This window comes from Vespa crabro, chromosome 2 (assembly GCF_910589235.1).
Source record: "Vespa crabro chromosome 2, iyVesCrab1.2, whole genome shotgun sequence".
NCBI classification, from domain to species: Eukaryota; Metazoa; Arthropoda; class Insecta; order Hymenoptera; family Vespidae; genus Vespa; species Vespa crabro.
Window position 1 is genome coordinate 21,195,996 of NC_060956.1, and position 26,590 is coordinate 21,222,585.

Genomic DNA, 26,590 nt, shown 5'->3' on the forward strand with positions numbered 1-26,590 from the left:
AGCGATTTCATAAGGTCACAGAATTTTTTTGCACACATTTAGGTATATCTGTATGCATGATACGTACCGTATCATACATATATATCTATACGATATTTCCATATACATTTTCAAGCGTATTTCCAAGCTTTCGTATACTTAATTTCTGGTCTCATTAGGACACGATTTCTGTTCTAGGTGCTCGAGTCTCAGAAGCTTTGCGGCACGGTAAGTGGCACTTTTGCCCTTTTCATAGCAGACGTGGCACGCGGTTGAGTAAGCGCTTAAATTCATGTTCTACCGACCGTTCAGGATATGGGAAAAGAGGAAGGAGGTGGACTTACGGAAAAGAGCGTTATCGAGAAGAAAGCAGTACCAACGTTCTTCCCTCTCTCCTTTAACATTTCCGCGTAACCCTCGACATCCGTCCTCGGACGAAACGCTCGTTTCTCTTTTCCGCTTTCGTGCATGGTTATCCAAACCTATGAGCTCTCGACCCCTCTAGAATATGAATAACAATCGAGAACTATTCGGAACGATGAAACGTGAGCGCAAGCAATGTCCATGACATATACACACATACGCACACATTTATATATATATATATACATATGTATATATAATATATATGAATGTATATATATATATATATATGTATACATTGCCTTTACAAGCGTCCACATTTTTATGTTAATCGGCCAATCGAGCGAGCGGAACGCCTTCGCCAACTTGGCTCCCATTTACTACGGTGCTAGCCGAGCTCACCGTTTCAATTTGTTCCGCGAGAAACGAGGATAGGGAAGTGGAGTATCTGACAAAGAAAAAGAGAGGAAGAGAAAGAGGGAGGGAGGGAGGGAGGGAGAGGTAGAGGGAGAGATAAAGAAAAAAAATAAAGAGAAAGGGAGAGAGAGAGAGAGAGAGAGAGAGAGAAAAAGAGATAGACGCCAGGGGTGTCTTTTTTTTTGTCGGGAACATTTTTTCCACGATAATGCGAGCAAACACGAGGGTGTGCCGTGGTACGACCAAAGAAACGTTGTATAGCGAGTCCCTTATGATTAATACTTTTATGAGTTTCGTGATATCGTGCAGACAAGATTATCTTTACCATTGTAGGGTATCTATATATCGAATTTTTACAAAGGATGGAGGAAGGGAATGAAGTAAATTCGTTTTCTTCTTTTCCTTTTTTCTTTTTTTTTCTTTCTTTCTCAATCTAATCATATACTCTTATCTTTTGTTTACATTTCTCAATAGGCAATAAGTTAGTATCTATTAAGAAAATAGAAGAAGGGAGATAGAAAGAAAGAGATATGATTATCCTAGATATATATCTTTTAAACGTAAAGGGAAAAAGTTTTTTGTTACACTGTATCCATACAAAATGTAAATTCCTTTTCTGTCGAAGGCTCATCGCCCCGCGTCGTTACGCCGTGGTGTATCCGCGCGCGAGTTTTAATTTCAGTACAGAGAAGCGTTTGAATGCCCCCCCCCTCCCTCCAACCCCCCCCTTCAAGTACGCTCGGCTGGTCACTTATTCACTATGCCATTCACCGTGGATTTCTTCTTTGGTGTGTCTGTCGGCTGGTTTCTTTTCTCTCTCTCTCTCTCTCTCTCTCTCTCTCTCTCTTTCCCTCTCTCTCTTTCTCTCTCTATCTCCATCTATCTTTATGTCTATTTCTTTTTCTCTCTTTCTAACGCTGCCCGTTAGTCGGCATAGAAACTAAAGCCGATCGTCGAATTCTCCTTCTGTGAGTTACAAGATCTCTCCCATCCATGTATTACATGTTGGCTATATAGTTAGATATGTATTATATATATATATACACATATATAGGTATACATCGGTAAGTTGTTTGCCAGTGTAAATGCGCGTAAAACTCACCCGCATGTACGATCCTTCGCCTTCCATCGTTCGAAATCGTTCGTCTTAAGGGTACCATGCTTGTTCCCGGTAAAGAACTTGTGTACGAAAGATAAAAAGAGAGAGAGAGAGAGAGAGAGAGAGAGAGAGAGAGAGAGAGAGAGAGAGAGAGAGAGAGAGAGAGAGAGTGAGGGGGATGGGGGAGGAGGGGATGGACGAGTGAGTGGGAGTGCGAGAAAGGCGAAAAGAGATAAAGAACAGGGGGGAGAGTGAGATAGAAAGAGACACAGAGAGAGAGAGAGAGAGAGAGAGAGAGAGAGGCGCGGCAAGCCGTTTTGTGCGCGCCGCGCAAAAGATGCCTTTGAATCCTTAATTCCCTTTGAAACTCTCATTCTGGCAGCAAAATGGCGAGAACGAGCCGTATTCTTCGGCTGAATGACGTATTGAGCGAGTTTTGTATGCCGTTGCGTCCGCGTATGGCTCATCCACGGCCCATACTCGCGCTTATACGATACGTAATACGTTCTCTATTTTCTCCGTTAGTCGATGCTTCATCGCGTAGGAAGAGGTGCCACTGCCCTTTCTCTCCCTCTCCCTTTCCCTCTTTCTCCCTTTCCCTCTTTCTCTCTCTCTCTCTCTCTCTCTCTCTCTCTCTCTGTCTGTCTCTCTCTGTCTCTCTCTCTCTCTCTCTCTCTCTCTGTCTGTCTCTCTATCTCTCTCTCTCTCTCTTTATCTATCTGTCTATTTCTCTATTTCTTCTTACTTCTTTGCATTGCTTCTACCTTTTCCTACTTTCATGCTTTTTCTTTCTTTTTTTCTTTATTTTTTTTTTTTTTTTCGAGTCACTCGTACTCCTCCACTCTTAAGCGATAATTCAGCAGAGGTGTTTCCGTTCCACGTTAAAGAGTATTTGGAGGGACTCGATAATTCAATGCTAGTTTCTTAGAAAACAGCAGAAATAGGCTGGGGAAGTTTTCTTTGAAAACAAAAAAAAAAAGAGAGAAGAGAAAAAGAAAGGTGGGGAGGAAAAAAAGAGAGAGTTTTATTCGTCATTCTCTTCTGTTCTTCGTATCCTTCGTACTATTATTATTACTATTTGATAAATATCTTTTAACAATGAAACGAGAATCGTCCTTGAGACACCTTTTCTTACATTTATGTCAAATACGACATAGGTTGAATGGCAAAAATTCCATCCTCCTCTCTTTTTTCTGCTTTTAGTTTTCACTTTTAGAAATTCTTTTACTTCTTAGAGTCTCACTTGGCCATGGTCGGTTTTTCCATATGAACCCCATACCTATCTAACCCTTATCCCCACTTCATTTTTCGTTCGTCTTAGATATTTTTATCCTTCTTCCGAGTCTCACTTGGTCATCATCGTTTCTTCCATAAGGATGCGTACCACCTATCTCTAACCTCCATTTCTCGTTCATCGAATTCATAAGGAAAATACAAAATATTATTTAAGTGTTCAATGATACGATATTTTTGAAATCGTGAAGAATAATTTGGAGATTGAATTCAAATACGTGTTCTGTGAAAATTCTCTACGTAACAGAAAAAGATTAAAAGGGACAGGAGAATTCGAAGAAGGTTAAAAATCGTTTTCGTTCAGTGTAGTGCGTGGGAATAGTCTTGTAGAAAGCTAACAGTTCGGTCAAAAAGAATGAACCTAAGGAAAGAAGAAAAAGAAGATGTAGTAATTAAAATAGAAGAGGAGGATGAAGAAAAAGAAGTAGAAATGAAAGAAGAGAAGAAATAGTAGTAGAAATAGAAGTATTTTTAGTAGAACAAGAAGAGGAGGAGGAAGAAGAAGAAGAAGAAGAAGAAGTAGTAGTAGTAGAAGAAGAAGAAGAAGTAGTAGAAGTAGAGATGGAAGTGGAACTAGAAGTAAAAGTAGAAGAAGAGGAAGAAGACGAAGTTCGCATTATCGGGCAGCTTTCTTGCGGATACAATTTCCCAACACAATTTTCTTTTCAGTCGAATCCACCGTCCGCGTTGGGCGCTGGATGTGGGTGGCAAATGGCAAAGTGATAGAGTGAGAGAACGAGCGAGCGAGCGAGCGAGGGGATGGCGGCAAAGATGGAGGGAGAGTAGTGCAGCCCATATTCGTGCATTGTGGCACGTTCCATCGCGTTCTCAACTGAACTGAACTCGACTCAACAGTGGAGGACACAATGGGCGGTATGAATAAGTATAACAGACAGACACCGGTACAGACAGACACAGGTAGCTCGGGCCGCAGTATGTGAATGAGGAACCCATTTGATAACACGCCTCCACAGCCACCCAGGTCCATTGTGTCGCTTCCTATTCAGCTGCTCTATGCCCTCTTCTCCTCCTATCCCCGTTCCCTCTGACTCCTGCGGCTCACCCCTCCATCACCACCTCCTCCTCCCTCCTTTCTCCCTTCTTTTCCTCCCACTCCTTTTGCTATCATCGTGCAAATCTTGTCCTATCTGTCCTACGTTCGCGTTACGCACGTTTCCCTCTGAAGAAGAAGAGGAAGAGAAAAAAAAATACGCCCGAACGCGTCTGCTGTACCTGAGATCTCAAGCATTTTCATGAACAATCGGAAACGAATAGAGATAGTTCGATTCTATATGTACATGATATATATATATATATATGTGTGTGTGTGTATATATATATACACACACATATACATATATACGTACTCGTCCTGTGTGTACGATGAAGAGAAAATTTCGAAGGATACCGCTCGTTTCCCGTGGACCCGTTGCCGTCCATCTCTCCGCACCGCTCTGCACCGCATCGCGACGATGTGGCTGCGCCATCTATGTGTATATATATGTACATACGTACGTACGTTTTGTGTGTGTGTGTGTGTGCTCCTCTGTGTAGCTTGTACATCGGCTACCGACAACAATGAGCCAGAGACAAAGGCTACGTACAATGCTGATGTTGAACTCGACTGATTTCGACGATTTTTGGCCTTTGCATGTGCATCGCGCGTTACTCGACAATGATTCCCGCATACGTAATCATCGCTATGGGCACGCTACCCTGGTGCACTCGCAAAACAGTGGTTCTCATTCCTACATTCTCATGTAGAATCCCCCTCTTTACCTCCCTTATATCGATATCACCTCTTCATTCTCGATTAATCAAAGTGTCATTGAGTTCGGAGAAATCAAGAATGAAGAATGAGGATTTTATTATTTCTTACAGTCAACATTGAACCAATATCTACGGAAATATTGTTTAATATGTTTAATAATATCTTTTCAATTCAAGGATAAAGTAAATAGAAAGCACTATCAGCGAATAGGTGACCCGCAAATACATCATAACGTGCGCAGTCGACGATGAGACCGGATGGTAATTTCGAGCCGTTCATTCATTTAAATACTACCGTGGCGGCCGATAATAATTGTAAGCTATCACTGATATACGCGCTCAATTGTCGTCCCATTTGACAAGGTATTGCATTCTCTCGATCGCCGGTAGGAAAATTCTCTTAATCATGAAATTATAATGTTATAATTATTTCCAATACTATATATATATATATACATATACACACACACATATATATAAATATATATGTACATTATATATATACTCTCGGATAACAAGACTTAACTTTTTTCAAAATTTCGTCGTATTTGATACAGTATTAAACTATCACAATCGTCAGAAGGAAAATTTTGATAAACACGAAATTATATATACGTTTACATATATCTTCTGATAAAGAAAATTAACACCTTTCAACATTTCTATCTATTTAACACGTTATTGGCATTATCTCGATCACTAGGAAGAAAATTCTCTTAATCAAGAAATTATATTATTATAATTATCCTACCTCTGATACGAGATAATTATATACATATATATATTTTTTGTTAACGAGAGTTAACTTCTTTAGACACGATATTGCATTTTTTTCGATCACTAGGAAGAAAATTCTCTTAATCAAGAAATTATATTGTTATGATTATCTTATCTGCGATAAAAAATAATTATATACACATATATATTTTTTGATGACGTGAGTTAACTTCTTTTGACATTTCTATCAATTTGACACAGTATTGTCATTATTTCGATTGCAAAGAGGAAAATTCTCTTAATCAAGAAATTATATTGTTATAATTATTCTATCTCTGATACGAGATAATTATATACATATATATATATATATATATATATATATATATATATATATATATTCTCTGATAACGAAAATTAACTTCTTTCGACATTTCGTGTGTCATCGTTTAAAGATAGTGAAGTTTTGTTGTCGCTTGTCTTTGATATATTTGGAAAATATCGAAGAAAGTTACAAGAGAATGAGACCTTCGATCTTTCACAAAGTCCACGTTGCATTCACTTCCGATCAGTGATTTCGAAACGACATCGTCTTCCTTGAGGTTGGCGACAAGTTTGCGAGAGAAAGAGAAAGAGATAGAGATGGAGATAGAGATAGAGAGATAAATATAAAGAGCGAGAGCGAGAGCGAAAGAGAGAGAGAGAGAGAGAGAGAGAGAGAAGGAACATGCTAGTCGCCATTGAGAGTTTCCTTCATTTCTTTCGCGGATCCTTCATTCGTCGATCGGCAAAAGCAGGAGCTCGATCGATTGAGCACCCCTGACCGCACCTGAATAGATACATTGTGCCGGGGCTGCCTATTGACGGGCGATTGTTCTCTCAACAATAACAACAATATCTGAATAGTCGTCGTGCACATCTCTCGCGCGCTGTGCACGCACCTACGCGCTCACGTTCACGCGTTTTCAAACGCACGCCTGTATAGTGCGCGAGCGCACGATCTCTCTCTCTCTCTCTCTCTCTCTCACTCTCTCTTTTTCTCTCTTTCTCTTTCTCTCTAATAAAGGACCTTTCATACCAAAAGGACTCGTCTAAACCTTCATCGAATGCGATCAAGCGCATGCAAGAATTCACAATTTTTATTAAGAACATATCCTTCTGAGTGGCTTCAGATTTATGGTATCCATGGTATAACATATGTTTCCAATATTTTATAGAACTTAGGGCGAGGGTTTTATGATGATTCGATTTTCACGGTTGTGTTCTTATAAATGATTTGTTTTTTTTTTTCTCTTTTTTTTTAAGGATGATCCCTTTTTCTTTCGGATTATTATTGTCATCGATCTTTTCGAATTCTACAAATGTTTTGAAAATTCTATTATTTCTTGATCAAAACAATTAATTTTTCTTTCTTTCTTTCTTTCTTTCTTTCTTTCTATCTCTTTTCTTTTTTTCCAAATCTTTTTACGATCGTATAATTTGAAGTTTAATTTTCGACAGAGATAATCTGATATTTTCAAAAATTAGTACTACATTTGGTATTATTGTTGTTATTATTATTTATTGTAATATCATGAACAATAGTCAAATTAATTTGTGATGCGCATTGTCATTAATACATACTACGTATTATAGAAAATATATTACATACAATGGATATGCTTGTAAAGTGTATCGTGTATAATGTTTACGGTTAACTTCACGTTGGTACGAATTTAACGTGAAGTAAAAAAATTTTAATTGATCTAATCAGAATTAATCTAGTCTTTCTATTCGCGATTAACTTTATAAAAATTATTGCCGAAATTGTAGGATGTAGAGAAAATAAAAAATAATTGTTATCAATCTTTTATGACCTAATTCTAATAGATTAATAACATATGAATGACAGAATTGAAAATATTGAAATTATAATTGATAAAAAGTGATATTGCAATAGTATAATGATAAAAAAGAATAATGAAATAAAAAGTTTATATCGCGTGATAAGAGAAACAAACACTGAAGAAGAAAAGAATCGAAATTACAAAAATTATAAAAATGAATTTATAACTAAATCGAACGTTCGATTAAATTTTTACTAATAAAAAATTATTCTTCAACGACTTTTTCACTTAAATTCCCTATAAGACGCATCACGATATAGCATTACGTAGTATCACATTCACTAATAAGTGTATCCACACTTATGTTATCTTTTCGATAATTAATATACATCAGAATGATTGAATATATTAGAGCAATTTAATTATTTCTTTTAATCTTTACTACGTAAGTCCTACGTTGTAAGTCCACGTTGTAAGTCTACGTTTTCATGCGGAATTTCTTTTTTTTTCTGGTTTTTTCCCCTGTTTTTTTTTTTGTTTTTTTTTTTTGTTTTGTTTTGTTTTGTTTTTTTTCTCCCTTTACGAAGTATCGAATTCATCGATATGCCTATTGACACGTTTTAATTAATCCTAATCATTAATCCTATCATTATATACAATATACAATATGTTATTTATTTTACAAGATGAATTGAAAGTTCGTGGCGAAAGTTCTTTAATAATTCTTAAAATCGTTTAATATTTTTCCAAATATTTTAGGCTAATAATGATAAACAATTTTAAAGGAATTTTAAAATTGTAAAAAATTAACCGACAAAGTTTCAGAAAAAATTAATTGATTTTTAAAAGTATTTAAGAACTTCACCTATGAACTTTTGATCCATCCTGTAAAACTTACAAAATATCTTATTCCTAAACGCGATTAATCCTATTCTAATTATCTAATTTTTCATTTATTCTCTCTTTTATTCATTTGTATATATTACTGGTCTAGTTTTAAACTATAATTTTTATTTTTTTTTTTTGTTTAAACCGCGATTATAAGATCTTAATCTTTACAATGTAACTGCTAACAAACAGTTTACATTGTAAAACTACGTTTATCTTTGATTGTTGCTGTAAATATCGCACATTTAGTTTCTAATTACTTATTATAAAAACAAAACAAAAATATTTACTTAAACTTATTCCATTATTATAATTCGATTTTCATAACGTTCGTGGAATTAATTTTTTTCACGTTATAATCTAATAATCGCATAAACGAATTCAGTCTCGTTTCTCTCTTTAATTATTGTATAATCATTATCTTACAATTAATCAGAGGTTGCTTGTATTATTGACTAGATCTTCTGACTAGATCCTTTGAACATTTATGACTAGATCAGTAGATTATAACAATAAGCGTATTGATTCTTAATTTTATAATAAATACTACAATGTGGATTAAAGTTTCATAAATTAAAATATGTAGATGATTTTACATATTAATTACTTTTATCTTGCAAAACTTTTCGACTTATTTTATCTTTGTTTGTAAAAAGTTTTAAATAAAGTTAAAAAGTCCTTAGAAATGAGTAAAAATAATATTTAAAATCATCTAGGAATATTTGATCTATAAAGCAATCTTTGATCCATCTTGCAGAATTTTAAAATATTTTACTTCTATTAATTTACAATGCAAAGAGAATGCAGAATCTATATTATAAATTATGTCAAAGGCAATATTGTAGAATTCGATATATATATATATATATATATATATATATATATATATATATATATATACACATATATATATTACAATTATTTTAATTAATAAATATTTGCAAATAAAATAGTAATATTCTATTAATATTTAAGCACCCGGCTATATATTTTCGGAAGAATGTTTAATTGCAAAACAAATAAAAATGTTAAAAAACTGTTTTATATTCGAAAAAATAACTATAATTGTTATATGTAAATTCAGGCTATTGTCATGAAAATGTTATAATATCAAAAATTAATGAAATTTCGTAAAATATTCTGTAATTGTTTTTTTTTTTATTGTCGGGTGTTAATTATATACGAATAATTACTATCTTATGATTAATTTTTCGCGGCCCATACCCGACTCCGTATAAATTTATAGATTGATAGGTATTTATAAAGCGTTTGTATATATATATACATATACATATATATATATGTGTATAATTTTATTTCATAAGAAATATTTAATTTTATTTCATTTGAAATATTATTATTCGTATGAGAACGATATGGAAAATCTAATTTCAAATATATGTACGAATATATTATAAATAATTTACTTCAATATTTTAGATTTATTTTTGGGATAGATATTTCTCTAATCGTATTATATGGATTTGAGATTAATTAGTAAAACTTTTACAAATTGTAAAAAATTTTACAACTTTGAAATCAATTATATAATATATATTCGTATATTATGGATTTAAGATTATTTCCTTTTTGTTTTTTTTTTTTTTTAAATCCATTTATGTGTCATTTCATTGGTTTGACTTAACTATTAGCTAAATTTAATAGTTAACTTAACTTTATTTTGGAGTTGGTCGCCGCCTTAGAATTTGCTATAATTATTTTCTCTTTTTGTATACGATTGACGAGTATATAAACCAATAACATTCCGTTTCAAGTTTATTTTATAACATAAAACAATATATCAGAAAGTAAAAGTTTACTATGTCTGTCGTATAACAAAATGACAAAATAACAAATCCTTTTTTTTTAATGGTTGTTTTTTTTTTTTTTTTGTTTTAAAGCAATTGTTCTTTGATGTCGTTGTGTCATACTATTGATAATATTTAACTTATTTTCTTTGGCGATTGTGTGATAGATCGGAATAGTATTAAAAACAGGAAGAAAGTGATAATTCAGAGAAGCCGCAGTCTGAGCATTTTTTCTGTGGAAAGAAAAATCGAAAAAGATTGAGATTAAAAGTTATCGAGAGAAATTGGAAATATTTTTTCGTTGCTACATGCTTTTCATTTTGATACGTTCACCTTCCTTTTTTTTTCTTTTTTTCTTTTTCTTTTGCCTTTCTTTAATACACAGGATGTTGTTCATAAATGATTAACCTGATTAAAATATATTATAATTCTTTATTGCATACTTGTAATGAAACAAAAATTTATACATCAGTGATATATTACACATAAAGTTTCTAATCGTAAAGGTAATATTTCGACATGTTATTTACATCGGTAAAATATTATAAATTGATTAAATTAGGATAATCATTTATGAACACTATATAAATATATAAATATATAGATATATAGGTATATAGATATATAGATGTATAGGGGGAGGGATATATATATATATATTTATATATATATACATACATATATATATATATATATATATACATATATACATATATGGGAGGGCAAACATAACTATATATATTTATATATATATATATATATATATATATATATATATATATTTATATCTACATCTATATCTATCTATATATCTATATATATATATCAACTATATTATATATATTCAACTATATAATATATGTGTGTATATATATAGTTTCTGCAATATGTGTGATCTTCGAGAGAATGCAAAGTTGTTATTAAAATTCTAAAGGATCGACAAAGTTGACTGCAAGTATTTTATAACCTCTTCACATTTTTCAATAATGTTGAGATAGATAGAGAGAGAGAAAGAGAGAGAGAGAAAGAGAGAGAGAGAGAGAGAGAGAGAGAGAGAGAGAGAGAGAAGAAAAAAGAAAAAAAAAGGAAGAAACTTTGAATCATTGAACGCTCATCACAAAATGCAGAATTATTTGTCGAAGCGATGTCGTCGAGTTTACGATAAAATTAAAGAAGCTCGAAGTACGAATTTCAAAAGAAAATTGTCAAAATAATGTGAAGAATAATCTTTTGAAATATCGAGTAATTTAATTAACGATTCGACAACAATGATTTTATCTTTTAGAGTATAATGGATATCAAGATGATATTAAATGGTTTATCTTCGTCAACGAACGTTGATAAAAATGTTGTAAAATTTCCGTACAAATTGACATCTAAGATCATTCAATTCCCTTACGTACATTATTGGGGAAAATATTGGCTCGTTAAGTGTAGTACCATCACGATGTTTATCTTGATGCCTGCATTTTACAACCTTTATAAATTGAAAAAGTCCGAGAATTTAGAATGGCCGTATAAAAATCTAAGAAACGAGATCGATGAAAAGCTAAAGATTTAGAATAACAAATTATAAATTTAAGAAGAAGAATGGAAGAAAAGAAAACAAAAAAAAAAAAAGACGAAAAGGAAAATATCTTATTCGACCGAGATTCAAGCGAGACATTGACGATATAAATTCAACGATATTTCTGTATACTTTTGAAACCTTGAAAGTTTCGAAACAATGTGATATTAGAGGTCACAACATTCCAAGGTGAAAACACGAGAAACAGTAATATTAAAATGAACGTTTAATTATACGAATGTAAATAATATAATTTCGAAAATGTAACTTTCTCAATCTAGGAAAACAACTTTTTGATATAAAGACAAATCCTTCGTTCGCGATAAAATATTTTGTATATAAACTTTTCATCGTAATTAAATGTAAAAAAGGAAAGAGGAAAAAAGAAATAAGAAAGAAAGAAAGAGATTATAATTATGTTTACCATTGGATATTCTTCAGTCAGTGCTTTTTCGCTTAGAAGATGATAATTCGAGTTATTGTCCGTGACATTATTATGGTTGCAAGTATATGGGATCAATAGTCGCCAGGATGGTTCTCGCATATTTGCACCTAAGTTTAATATGTCTCGCCCGCAATAGATTACTTTACATGGAACATTTATCTGAAAGGATTGACGGAAGAATTATCAAAGTGATTTTTTTCTTTTTTTTTTCTTTTTCAATTAACTTTCGAATTAGCAATGATATTAATTATACTTACTACTTCTATGTCATTTAATCTATCGCCTTGTCCCGAATCTTCTGCGGAATTAGCAAGTGATGAAGGCGCTGTAGAATTGGGATTATTCGCTATAAAATCAGGTTCCAGAGAAGGAGTGAGACTACTAATGCCACTGGAGGATTCACTTCCAATACTGGGTGATATAGGTCCAATCCCATTTAATGTTCTTAAACCTTGTTCATATAGTATTCTCATTCCTAGTGCGTAAAAATGTTCGGCTTCTATTCCGGATAATGGTAATGCTAAACTTAATGCCATTTTATTTCTTCTTTTTTTTTTTTTTTATATATATAAATATTTGTATAAATTCCTTTTTATATGTTGCCTCTTTATATGTCGTTTTTGTATATATCGCTTCTGTAATATTTTCCTAGAAATTTATTCACACCTTTGTAATATCGTATATACATATAATAATTCGTTAATGTCTATTATATCGATCGTAAACAAATTATATTCCTATAAAAATTAAGTTCCTGTCGTATTTCATTTTAAAATGGTCGTCGCCACAATTATTATTATGAAATTTGAATTCGTTTTAATTGATTTTAATCGTAATAGATCTTTTTTTTTTCTTTTGTATTACAAGAAATAAGAATATTATAAAATTTACCTGTAACTAAAATTTGTTCTTTTCAGATATATCACACTTTCATTATGATATCGCCAAATTTAATAATATATTTTACAATGGTCCTAACTGTTACGATATCAATCAACAACTGAAGCATATTATAAACTCAAAGTATCCTCTTTTCTTCATCGGTTAATTCTAATGTCACCTTGGACTTTGACAAATGTAGATAAACATGACCTTAAATGATCAGTATTGAAATTTTAAGTACGAATAAGAAACCTATGTCTGTGGAATTAGCTATGAAGGTATTCAGAAAAAATATAACGGATATATTCACTTAGATTTTCGTTCTATTCGATTTATAATTTTGGCTTTCATGTATTTATATATAATATATATAACACACATATTATTTATATATAAATTATGACTTTTAAAACATTCGAATATATATATATATATATATATATATATATATATATAAATTTTGTTATATGTAACATATTGTATATCATATAATAAAGTTATATATTATGTCCAAGATTGTTATGTTATTGATGTTTTAAAATCTATATTATTGACGTTGAAAATATTAATATTGTGTATTGAACAAAATTTGTCGATTTTATTTTTAAAAATATTTTTAAATTAAAAAATTTAAATTAAAATTAAAAAATTTTAATTTAAAAATATTTCCTATTTATATTTGTTTATTTTAGTATAAATTTATTTGACATTACCGACCGTTGATACACTTCTTCACCGACATTATAGCGTTCTGTTATATCGACTGCTGTCATATAGTTTTAAGATGGGATACAATTCAATATATTCTTTTTATAGTAATGTTTTACTTCATTTTACATATAATATTTAGATAAAGTTAAATTGATTCGCTATCAAATTTCATTTAATAATCTTTATCATTCTTTTATTCCACGTTATCCCCATTTTCAATTGTTGGTAATTGCAGTTTCCTACATGATCTACAGTTAGGAATTTATCCATGTTGATAAGATGTAATCTAACATACCGACCATTTCGATATCAGTCTTGTTTCTGCTTTTGTCCGCTAGACGATCATTGACTCGATCGTCGAACAAGAACCACAAGTATTTATGTTTAAATAATTATTAATTTAAATATTTTCTTTTTCCTCTAAGAATTTGAATGGACATAAAATATTACATTAAATCTTTGGATGGTCTAAAAAATAGAAGTATCATAAATATAGTTTTTTAAGATTGAAATCTATGATATTGTCATTAAATGAATAAGAACTGAATAGATCCTACGGATCTATCCATGGATAGGATTTAAAAGTTTCATGAATAGTTTCATACGTTTGAATGAATTATAAAATATTTCTAATGATAATTGATTTGCCATTATAAATTGAATTGAAATTTAATTTAGTTTCTAATTCAAAACATATGAAAGAATAACAACTCTACGAAATTAAATAGAGCAAGGATCATAATTATAATTCATTGATTAAATTCAAATTACACTTGCGCAATGTCCCAAATAATAAATTCAGATATTATTTAGCATTCGCTGCAACAATTTCAAGTTAAAATTACAATATTCCAGTTAACTTTGATGAAGTTTTTCATATATCGTACATCGTAAATAACGATATAGTAAAAAGAAAACTGTAGTATCTCCTTCAACGATATAATACAAGAAGAGCATGGTCGCGTATAACGGGTGTTTGATTCGTAATGGTGACATCGTGCGAAGCGAGGTACACGGTGGCCCTGGCAACGCACATGCGCCCTTCTTCGACTCTCTCGCCTCTCCTATTCCTCTCTCCGGATGGTTGAGGATTGGCTCGGAGTAACACCCCCTCATAATGGGTTCACCCGTCTGAACGAAGCTCGTGGGAGAAGAGGATAGACACACATATACACATTTATACATACGAATATCTATATGTCGGTATATGTATATATATGTATATATATATTACGTATATACATATATGTCTATATGTCTCTATGGATATCAGTACATACTTATTACATAGAGTAAGAGAGTAAGAGAGTACGATGAAAGAAGAGAAAGCTGCGGTTTCGGCTCAGAGAGAGAGAGAGAGAGAGAGAGAGAGAGAGAGAGAGAGAGAGAGAGAGAGAGAGAGAGAGAGAGAGAGAGAGAGAGAAGGAAAAAGAGGGTCAGAGCAGAGCCAAAAGAGAGATAGAGAGTGAGAACGCTGAGCGAGCCAACGAAGGGAGAGGTGAGAGGGAAGAAGGCAACGGAAGCCATATTGATTTCCCTATGTTTCCCCGTGTTGTTACTATAGTGCCCGGTGAGGGCGCGAGGAGACGGCAGGCTCCCTCCGTCATCCACCCTCTGCCACCCTCCAATATCGCCATCCTCTGCGAGTTTATACTCTCTTTCTCTCTCTCTCTCTCTCTCTCTCTCTCTCTTTCTAGTAGGCACACGCCGAGATACTCCGTTCTCTCCTCTCTTCCGGCTCATTCGCAAACTTTCCTATCCATTTTTTTCCCCCCTTCATCTTCCTTCTCCTTCCCTTTTCATTCCTTCCGTTCTCTACCGTCATCGATACGCAACCATCGACTATTTTCAAATGTTCTCTGTGAGCTAAAACTGCAATTCCATTTCACCTCTTTTCTATCATCATCTAACTTACACTATCGATATTTAACCTAATTCGATCTATACATTTGATTAACCCAATTTCAATGATATACTATTTTTAAAGAACAAATATAAAATATTATTGAAATAAAATTTATTTGTATTGCATTTATTCAATATAATTTTTATCGGTCATTATTATTTATTAAAATGTATTCGACAGGAAATATATGGACAGTGTTTGATAATTAAATATTATAACTAAATTGTAATGTAACACGAAGAGATAGTTTGACCATGTGAGAGAGCTTAGTTTTCATGGAAAATGCCAACTACGATCAGGAACACCTGGGTGGTCCGTACACGATATCAGCTGCGTCTTTTCCCAGATAGAGAGAGAGAGAGAGAGAGAGAGAGAGAGAGAGAGAGAGAGAGAGAGAGAGAGAGAGAGAGAGAGAGAGAGAGAGAGAGAGAGAGAGAGGGAGAAAGAGAGAGATAGACGTTTCACTTTTGCTCCTTGTCTTCTCGTTCATCTCTCTTTCTCTTTCTCGTTCTACTCTCTTATCCTACGAGAAGTGGGAGGGATAGTGAACCATGTGGTTGTTACCTAGTGATGCATGGCTCGGTAATAGCTACAATACAAGCAGCTTACAAGAGGGGTTCCACTTCCATTCCGCGCTCGCCGACTTGAGATTTATTGCCACGGGGCGGATTGCGGATTCCCAGATTCCCCGGTTTGCCCTTATAAATGACTCCTATTAATTGACCATGATGCCAGAGAAGGAAAAGACAATACGAGAAACGGAACAATACCTATTCATTGTTTTAGTTTTATTTGCTTTCCTTTTTTTCTATTTTCCTTCTATTTGGTTAAAATGTTTCCTCCTTGAAATAATTTCAATTTCGTTTGACAAATAGTTTCGATTAGGTTTTTTTTTTTCTTTTTTTTTCTTTTTTTTTAAACGATTCTATGAAATTAATCATTTTACGTATACTTGTTATTTATTTTATTTATTATATTAAAATTGTAGACGATATATATATATATATATATATATATATATATATGTAATTTTTTTTTCTTTTTTTCTTGAGACAATGCCATACAGATTGAAATTGTCAATCGTGGATTATGTTAATAAAAAAAGGGAAGATGAATATTTGATATCTTCTCTTCTTTTTGGCTCGTGCAGGAGGCACGTGTCGAGCACGCGCGAGGAACGCAACTAGACACACCCACCTCTCTCTTGCGCTCTAAGCCCCATAGCGGAACGAAGAACCCCATAAATGCGATCTCGGCGTCATTAAACGAGTGCTAATGCACTTAATAGCGAGCTCTCGTGCGTGCGTGCGTGCGTGCGTGAGAAAGAGAAAGTGGGTGGGAACGATGTGTCAAAACACGCTTGATTAGATCGACCTGACGTAGAAATAAATCATGCTAGTAAACCGGATTCTATTTCGACACGATTAACGCGTATTTGAACTCGTGTATTTTATGAAATATGACTGATTGTTGGGGTTGAATTGTAGGTATATCGAAATATAATTCAAGAAATTTTTTCAAATGGAGAAATATTTTTTTTCTTTCTTTTCTATTAAAACTGACGATAGTTCTCATTTTGTTTATGATGAAATAAGAATAATAAGAAACATTCGTTTATATATATATATATTTTCTTTTTCTTCTTTTTGTTAAGAGATCGAAAAGGAAATATTATTTAAAAGAGAATTTAAAAAAAAAAAAAAAAATTTTTTTTTCGAATAAATATTATTTAACATCGTGTGATTAATATCGCACGTGTGTGTGTGTGTATTCGGGGACGGGGGGGCGGGGAGGGAGTGACGAGAGTATACATACGTTTCTAACGGGAATATATAAAATTTAATTCGACATAATATTTGCAAGTGCCGAGAACTACGGAGAATCTAAATTTATCACGTACGTTCCCATTTTCCACTTAACTCAGGAAATGACGTCGGTCCATTCTGAAAGGCGTTTCGGTTCGTGAAATTTATGTAAAATCATGCACACTGTTGCTCGCGGTAGCGCGCGATCCGACATATGTGGAGCAACGGGGGCATGGATGGAGGTTTAGTAGCCTCGGGAGCTCAACAGAGCGTAATAACGTAAGATTGAAGGTCGCAGGTAACGGGCCGTCTCTCTCTCTCTCTCTCTCTCTCTCTCTCTCTCTCTCTCTCTCTCTTTCATGTATCCTCATAACATGTAAAACACCAGAGTTACCGGATAATAACCGGGCAGCGACTGTGTTTGTAAACTCGAAAAGCATCCCTTCTTCGTGCGGGTAATCGTTGTATATCGTTGAGAGAGTTGAGAATGGGTTTAGTTGGGCCGACAGCAACGAACAGGATCGGATCTAGAGACATCACTGAAGGATTTCATGAGTTTATCAAGCGTAACTTACCCTCTTTTACGCGATCCTATGTAAATTCTACGTTTAAAGTCACAGGATGGTAAGCTTTTATTTCGAAGAAAAAAAAAAAAAAAGGGAAAAAAGTGAAACATCTTAGAAAATTTTGGGGATGGATTTAAAGACGTAATATTAATTATTAATTAATGTAAGATTATAAAACGTAATAATGGATTTTAAGAATTACGTAATAATAGAATAATAGATGTCGAGTACAAACAAAAACGTGAAAACACACATCCTCTTTGACATTTTTCTTCGTCCTTTGTATTTTTGAACACTCGAAAAGTTCAGGTCTACGTTGTCGCATGGTCGATCGTTTCACTTTTCGCCGATCCGGAGACTGTTAAAATATTCAAATCGACATCTGGTGGCTTCGCTCGTGCAAACGAAACCAGCCCCGCTCCGTTAAGCCGGATCCCGCGTAAGTCAGGCGTGCTGAGATTCAAGAGCCTTGTTTCGTTGGATTGCCTGACTATATATCGTATGGGGATATAATATATATATATATATATATATATATATATATATACACGTATATATACAAATATATATACGACGATCCAATTTGTATTAGTTTCTCAAAAAGAGAATGTACAAGTAATTTCAATTTCAACGAATTTATTTCACTAGCACATTTCTTAAGAAGACGAAAAAAAAAAAGAAGAAGAAGAAGAAGAAGAAGGAATTAGAAAATTCATTTTCGTGGATGAACGATCAGAACTCGAGTAGGAACGGCGTGATTCCGAAAAAACGGTGCAGATTTAGTGGAAAGTAGTAGACGCGCGAGGTGAACGGAGGCGTGTAGGAGAAATCTCGGGGGAAAAGAGAGAGAGAGAGAGAGAAAGAGAGAGAGGGAGAGAGAGAGAAATGTAAATCTCTCGGAAGCTAGGGAGAAAAAGCTCTCTTTTAATCCACGGACCGGCTCCCTCCCGATAGACGAGGATTATGACGGCGTATCATATGGGGTCTCTCGAAAGTGAACGCGAAGTAGAGAGAACGAGCGATAGACAGAGTAAAAGAGTGAGAGATAGAGAGAGAGAGAGAGAGAGAGAGAGAGAAGGTACGGAGAGTATGTGAAGAGCGAGAGGGCAGAAGTGGGGCTCCCGCGGTGCGGAGTACCACCAAATCCACCGCAAATGCTCTCGAGTACTTCTTCTTGGTCGGACGTGAGTGTAAGGGCGACCACGAGAGCACGTGCTACTTGAAATCAGTTGGGGACTTGCGAATGCTTCTCCGAACGTTGTCTGCTTCACGAAGATATTGAGAGAGAAAAAGAGAGAGAGAGAAAGAGAGAGAGAAAGAGAAAGAGAGAATCACGAATGGTCAAGCTAGCTAGCTAGCTAGCCAGCCAGTCAGCCAGCTAGCTAGCTAACTAACTAGCAGCTAGGTAACTTCGAAAAAGAGTATTCGTTCAACGCAATCCTCGACAAATCTCGAGTACCTCTATTAAAAGGTTGTACAAATCTACCGAAAAATAAAAAAATTTCCTTCTTTTGTGTAGGTCCAAACTTTGTTTCCAAATAGATACGTAAGAAATAGGCTAAATCGGTTTTTTCCTATTCGTTGGTCAATTTCGAGATATCTATGATATATATGTTTAAAACAGAAGACATACAAGAGCTTGCGGAGAGGACAGTCGGAGAACGTGGATCGTATGTATACTGGGAACGTTTCACATAGGTAGAAATACGTCGTGTGGACACATAGAGAGAAAGAGAGAGAGAGAAAACGCTCGTACATGAACAGTATATACGATATACGGTATATAGGTAGAGACAAGAGTTAGAGAGAGAGAGAGAGAGAGAGAGAGCATGGTGGAGGACGTATACACGCATCGGCGCGTATCGTAGTCCGCGCGCGAGAATCGAGGAGGGCCGAGGAGGGTCGACGAGGGGGTTTGCCGTTGGTTTGTAACAAAATCAATAGAGGGGTGGTGCGAGAAGCGCGAGGGTTGGAGGGTAGAGCGCGGGGGCGGCGGTCGCGCAAGCGCATTCGAAGGAAGACAAAACATCACCACCACCACCACTAGCAGCAGTACCGTTGCCAACCCCTACCAACGTTGCCCACACCACTACCACCACCCCTCGTAGTAGTATCCCCGTCGGCTACTCCCACCCGCTGGTTGAGGCGACGGACTGCAATGGAGAGCCTCCACCTCTTTACTCCTCCTCCTGCCACCTCCTCCCACGCGTCTACGTAGCCCACTATAACTCTGTCTCTTTCTCTCTCTCTCTCTCTCTCTCTCTCTATATATATATATATATATATATATCTATCTATCTTTCTCTCTCTTTCTCTCTCACTATCTCGAATTCTAGGGTGGCTATATCCTCCGAGTGAAAGCTGCTGCCATCATGGAGCACGACGGTGAAACGCCGAACCAAATCATTTTCGAAGCGAACGCTTCTCGATCGACCTTCTTCTCTTTTCTCAACATCTTTGGATTTCTTCGATCTCCTCTTCCTCTTCTTCTCTCTCTCTCTCTCTCTCTCTCTCTCTCTCTATCTACCTATCTCTTTCTTATCGTTTCACCATCTTCTTAAATTCTTAAAAAACGAAGCAAGAAGAATTTTCTTTTCATAGAAAATACCAACAATGATACTATTTTTGATCTCGTAAAATAAACCATAAGGCAAGTTTCCGATTGATTTTTCCATAAGTTATCTTGGAGCTTCCGATTTGTTTAAGTCAATCTTGAAAGATAATGACAATAATAATAATAATAAAAATATTAATAATAACAATATTAATAATAATAATAATAATAATAATAATAGTAGTAATGTCTTTCAAAGAAATAGAAAGAAGAGGGTTGTCTCTCTCTCTCGTTTCGTCTCGTCTCGTCGTCGGAGTACTAATAAAGTGCCATTCTTCCGCCACTCGTTCTATCTCTCACCCTTCTCGTTCGAGAGATTCGCTCGACAGACGCATATTGTTACGAACGCGTAACCGCGCGAGACCGTGGCGTGGGCCACGGCAATGTGACGCGTGCAGCACGACGCATCCATTATTTCACGCAGGGGCGTCGAAAACGTATTTACCGTTAGTCGCTGGGACAAATGCCTTGATTTGTACCGAAAGTCAGTCGAAGGGGGAGAAAATCAAGGGTCGCGATAAAAGCATTAGCTGCCCGGCTAAGTGTTTTCCCAACTTGTCTTCCTTCTCGTCCACTTTCTTTTTCTTCTATTTTCTTTATTTCTCTCTTTCTCTCTCTTTTTTTTTCCTCTCTGATATCGACAGCTTCGCAAACGAACGACGACGCATTTCCTTTATTTCTCTCTCTCTCTTTTTTTTTTCTCTTTTTTCTTTGTTTCTTTTTTTCCAAGATGAACTTCGAGTGGAGAATTCTTACGTTTTGTTATCCGTTAGCACGCTACAATGCACTCTTTATATTTATTTTATTACAGGTGAACGGGGGTTAGGGAGAAGTTAGAGAGGGAGAGATTTTGTATTACGTATGTTATAATGATCTTCATAATAAAATGAGAAATATAAAGGAAGAACTAATTGTTATTCGCGTTCCTCCTTCAATAGGTCGACGATCTCTAGAGACCGACGAAAACTAAAAGAGTCTACCTTTCGTTAATTAGTTCAAATATTGAATCGTACAAGTAAACAACTAGGTATACGTTTAACGGAGAAAGTTCATTGGCGAGACCGATTAATATTGATTCGTTCATTAAGTACAGTTAAATTATTTATTGCTTAATACGTCCCGTTAGATTTCAATCGACGCGCTCGTAATTATTGATACGTAATTTCGTTCGATATAATTAGAACGTGGAGGAGGAGAACAGGAATAGAAAAGGTTCGAGAGAAGGTCGAAAAGTTCGATTAAATGTAATTGGAATAAAACTTAAGTAAATAGCTAAACGATTCGCATAATTAACTTTGTAAAGATCGAGAGAAGATCGAACGACGTCGGTGAAAATGCAAAGTGCCGTGGAGGAACAAAGGGAGCCGATTAGTGAAAGTGTGAGCGTGATAATGCGAATGAGGCGAATAGAAATAGATAAAAGTAAGTGAAAGAGAAAGGAAATAGAGATGTTGAAGTTCGGTGATAAAGAGAAAGAGGGGGAGACACAGATAGGGACCTCGTCGTCTGACAAAGGACGACAGAATCTCTTTGTTCTCGCGGCTCAACGGCTTCGCTCCGTGGCCGCGATGTTTTGTCAAGGTCACTCATTCACCCCCTTCGCCTGTTGCCCGTTTCATCCCTCTTTCGCGCTCTCGATGTCGCCGCCGCCTTTGCTGCGACTCCACGCGTTATACCCTTTTGTTTGAGGGAATATTCGAACGTACGATATATATATATATATATATTTATTTATTTATTTATTTATTTTTCTTTTTTCTTTTCTTTCTCTTCCTTTCTTTTTCTTATTTTGTATTTGTTTTCTATTTTTTTTTTATTCCTTTCAGTTTTACTCTGTCGTTCCGTTGTAATTCGACGAAATATTTCTAACATAATAATACGCCTATTAATTTCATCATTTAATTTTAATCTAATTCGAAGGCGAAGTACGACATTAGGGTAGGGATCGTATAAAGGAATCGTCCGTGGTTTTTATTTTGTAAAATGAGCAGACGAGTATCGTCGGAGGCGGCAAAATATGCCATTCATCCTTGAATCGTCGAAAATGTGAAGTCGACTTTTCACTTAGAAAAGTGCTGCCGTAGTCCATCGCGTTGATGCTTACGCGTGGCGAGCTCGTTCCGGGGTCTCTCTTTGCTTTTGTATGCCGAGCGACTTTAGCCTTCGCGTATGAATGGAATTTTCAGAGACGTAGATATGTATGTGTATGTACTATATAGGGGGCGACGAAAGAGGGCCCCTCTCTTCACATCCCCGCTTGACTCCTCTTCTTCTTCTTCTTCTTCTTCCTCTTTCTCCTCCTCCTCCTCCTCCTCCTCCTCTTCCTTCATCTCCTCTACTTCTTCTCTAGAGTTTGGCTTCTCTCTATGCGCCGGACCAACGCTCTCCATTGTCGGCTTGGACTCAATGGATGACGTGGGAGGGATAAGGCCAACAGGAGAGCGAGAGAAGGAGGGGTGGGGGATTGTCGTTGTAGAACTGCAACCCCCGGTCACTTGAAAAGGAAATGAGCTGCCCTCTGCAGGACCTACCTCAACCGAAAAGAAGTCACTAGAACGACTACGCAGGGAAGAAACTCTTTTTCCTTCGACTGACCGACCGACGGCCGTTTCCGAATTTCTGTCTCGAAACATTTTCTTCTTTCACACTTCTCGATTTTCTAAAAACAAATTTATATTTATATATATATATATATATGCTTAAAAATTATTCCTTATCATTTATGCAATTTTATCGAAATATTTCTTACATGAAAGAAATATATCGTCGTGATTTGATATGGTTGGTCGGATATACAGAGAAAAGTGAGAGAGTAAAGTCGAATGAATGTATGATGGAGATCTTTTTGTGAATTCCTTTGTCCCTCGTTGTCGTTTGATGTATCTCGTCCCTTTGCCCTCTTATAGTTGTTGGTTCTCCTTAAAACAAGACTGTGTTTATAAGCAAGACAAATATTGCTGGATTGTCTTGCGAATTGTGAGACGATGGCACGAACGGGTTCGATAAATGAACCTTTCTTTGATCTTTTCTTTACATTTTCCATGGTCGCGTGGCCAGACAAAAGGTTTAGAAGGGAGAACATGAAACGCTCAATGGAATAACGAAAAGAAATCCGACTTTGAGATGAATCCTAGATTCGCCAGGTGCAAGATTTATATATATATATATATATATATATATATATATATATATAAAGAGAGAAGTATATATATATATATATATATATATATATATATATATATATATGTACATCCTACTGTGCAAGACCCTCCAGAACGTATCTTGGAATTCGTAAGGATCTTTTCGAGGGATCGCATCGTAGCCATTCAATTTTCACGCCACCTACGACTTAAGTGAGTCGGTCTTAAAGCTCCAGGTGTTACTTGCTGAGCGAGTAACCTCGCCATTGTCGCATTGAGATTTTCAACTTTTTCAAAGAAGAAAAAAAAAAGAACCATAATGTAGTTTTGATAGGATCTGGATTAGGTTATTGTACGTTCATGGACAAATAGAAGTGACGTTATGATCTTGAAACAATATATTTAGAGATGTCACATATATTCTACGTGACATTTAACAATTGCCTTTGTTCGGAATAATAATAAAAGTGTTTAACAATGTTAATTAAAAAAAAAAAAAAAAAAAAAAAAAAAAAAAAAAAAAAAAACAAAGAGAGAAGAAGAAAAAGAGAAACAAATAGTAATAATAATTTATTATTTCAAAGAAACATTAAATTCAAGAATATTTCAAGTAACGCTTCAAGAAAAATTATTTTACAGTTAGGGTAAAGATAAAATGAAGACTAGAAAAGCTTGAAATTATTTTACTATGGTAGAAGGTAAGAATCTATGCTCGATGACGCACCGAAGTTACGAGATAGAGGGGACAAAAAGAATCGACTTCCTTTTCTCCGTACGGAAGATAACGAGGCGTGGACCCAAAGTGACACCTGAGGTGTCGAGGTCGTGACACGTTACGAGGGTAGCCGTGCCAGACATCCATCACTTCTTTGTGTCCTCGCCGAGTGACACCTGGTCCTTTGCCTCCCTTCGGTACCGCACACCCCTCCATTTCTTTTCATTCCTTATCCATCGTCACGGTGGCCACAGAACCACCCCCGAAAAGCGTGCTGCTTCGAACCGCCGCCACGCCAGGAAAGCAAACAACGTAGTACCTACGAGAAGATTCTGATAATCGCTGAACCGGCCATAGATCCGTGATCATTTTATTGATGATCCTGAAAAATTTTCTCTCCTTACATCTTTTCAAAACGTTATATGTTATCTTAACATTTAATCGCATGTATCGCTGTGTTATTTTCTTTTTCTCTTTTTTTGTTTACTTTTTTTCTTTTTACTCTCTCGACGTTATTATTGGGTGTAAAATTTGCAAGGGCAACGTAAGAAAAAAAGAATAAAAAGGAAGGGGAAAAAAGAAAAAAGAAAAAATTGCAATTTCATTCGGACGCACCATCTTTTATGTGCGGTCACCGACTACCTCAATGACAAATTTTCGACTTTGCATACAATGCGAGTAGAGAGTGATCGATTCCGGACATTACCAAGCAAAAATCATCGACGATTCTCTCGGGCAAATACTTTTGACGGCACGAAATCCTTTCGAAAAAAAAAAAGAAAAAATAAAAAAAGAAAAATAAAAGGAAAAAGAAATGTTTTCGTAATTCGACGTACCAAAGATATATTTTACGCGTGTCTAACTCTAAGGAAGTTATTAAAATATCACGTGCCACGTCGATAGGATATTGTGCTCTTTGCTGGAAGGACTCATTCTTATTTCGTTCGAATTCAAAAGAATCACCGTGTCATTGTATCGTTCTAGTAAACCATGTCTTTCGAAATGAAAGATCCCAGCCAAGGCGTCTCATCGTTTAGAACGTATTTTTGAATCTGATTTTTTAGCGAGAATCTCGCGTTAATCGCGTAACTATGATCGGATTCATAAAATTTTACAATCATCATAAATTCCAACGAAAAAAGAAAATAAAAAATAAAAAAGATTAACTGACAAAGAAAAAGAAGAAGAAGGAGAAGAAGAAGGAGAAGAAGAAGCAAAGATCGGTAGCCAATGTGCTTAAAACTTTCCTATCGACGACATTGAGAAGAAGCAAATCCAGGTGTGGCAGTCGATCTGTTTCGGTACTTCCTCGGGGACCTTCATATTTCAACTCATCAATGGTTAGCAGGGAGCCAAAAGCAGGTGTCCCATCTTTTGCCGGTCGAAAGATCCGGGCCGACCTTTACCGAGTAGTAAAGAGGACGGCATTTTGTGAAAGTTGAGGAAGCGAGGGTGGGCGGAACGAATTTTCAAAGTTCGTTTCGTACCTACCGCTGCTTCTAATACTCACCTTTTCCGTCAGGAAAAAGAAAAATTCGGATCGATTAGATGCACTCACCGTAAAAGGGTTGACACGCGACCGAGATACCCTACGAGACCCTTTCGGGAAAATTTCACGACGAGTAAAGGAAAGGGAAAAATCTGAAGATTCCAAGATTTTCAAGATTTCATTTTGACTGTGACGAGAGAAGAAGTATTTTTTTCTGATAGATATTCGAGATCGATATTCGGTGCACGGCGTCGACATCGCGACGGCGTTGAGAACTGGAACTAGGAGGAGGAGGAGGAGGAGGAGAGGATAGGAGGAGAGGGGAGGTGTTGATGAAGGTGAGGTGGAGGTGAAAGAGGAGAGACGACACCTCTCATTAATAACCGGTGACTCGGCGTTTATATAAATAAATCGCACGCGGTCGCAGGCACTCACCTGCGATTCGGTCGATCGCTCAGCAGGCTGACGTGAAAGAAGGCGTACCACCCTCTCCCTCCTCTTTCCCTTCCTCCTTCCTCTTTCCCTCTCTTCTATACTCGATCCATCCGTTGCCCTCTTCGCGTTCGCCCTCGCTCATCCATCCTCCGTTT

General features: G+C 35.5%; 2 protein-coding genes across 10 annotated transcripts in view; one reads left to right on the plus strand and one right to left on the minus strand.

Annotated features, from left to right (window-relative positions):
- LOC124432962 (tetratricopeptide repeat protein 14 homolog) overlaps window positions 1-26,590 on the plus strand; it is a 338,911-nt gene that overhangs the window by 59,807 nt on the left and 252,514 nt on the right. For 5 of the 6 annotated variants that reach the window (XM_046982360.1, XM_046982365.1, XM_046982361.1 and 2 more), the window contains one exon: window positions 178-207. The exons of the other annotated variant lie outside the window; for it this stretch is intronic. The gene's annotated coding sequence lies outside the window, so the exon portion shown is untranslated. The remainder of the gene's footprint in view (window positions 1-177; window positions 208-26,590) is intronic. 6 annotated transcript variants of the gene reach the window in all.
- LOC124432965 lies at window positions 9,496-13,191 on the minus strand. Of its 4 annotated transcripts, none has more exons than XM_046982370.1 (4): window positions 13,064-13,191; window positions 12,430-12,820; window positions 12,152-12,331; window positions 9,496-10,393 (listed from the first exon to the last, which is right to left on the minus strand). In XM_046982370.1, the coding sequence occupies exons 2-4, from the start codon at window positions 12,706-12,708 to the stop codon at window positions 10,340-10,342; spliced, it is 513 nt and encodes a 170-aa protein (XP_046838326.1). In that variant the 5' UTR covers window positions 12,709-12,820; window positions 13,064-13,191; the 3' UTR covers window positions 9,496-10,339. The 4 variants fall into 4 exon arrangements, with proteins under 4 accessions (XP_046838326.1, XP_046838324.1, XP_046838328.1 ...); XM_046982368.1 differs by lacking the exon at window positions 9,496-10,393 and adding an exon at window positions 11,021-11,637; XM_046982372.1 differs by lacking the exon at window positions 9,496-10,393 and adding an exon at window positions 11,564-11,623.

What these genes read in the sequence shown, in the direction of transcription:
- LOC124432965 (XM_046982368.1), bottom strand. Translation starts at nt 12,708, where the DNA reads ATGGCATTAAGTTTAGCATTACCATTATCCGGAATAGAAGCCGAACAT. An exon ending in GATTAAATGACATAGAAGTA is followed by an intron (nt 12,332 to 12,429) that starts GTAAGTATAATT and finishes CAATCCTTTCAG; the next exon opens with ATAAATGTTCCATGTAAAGT. An exon ending in TGACTGAAGAATATCCAATG is followed by an intron (nt 11,638 to 12,151) that starts GTAAACATAATT and finishes CAATTTATAAAG; the next exon opens with GTTGTAAAATGCAGGCATCA.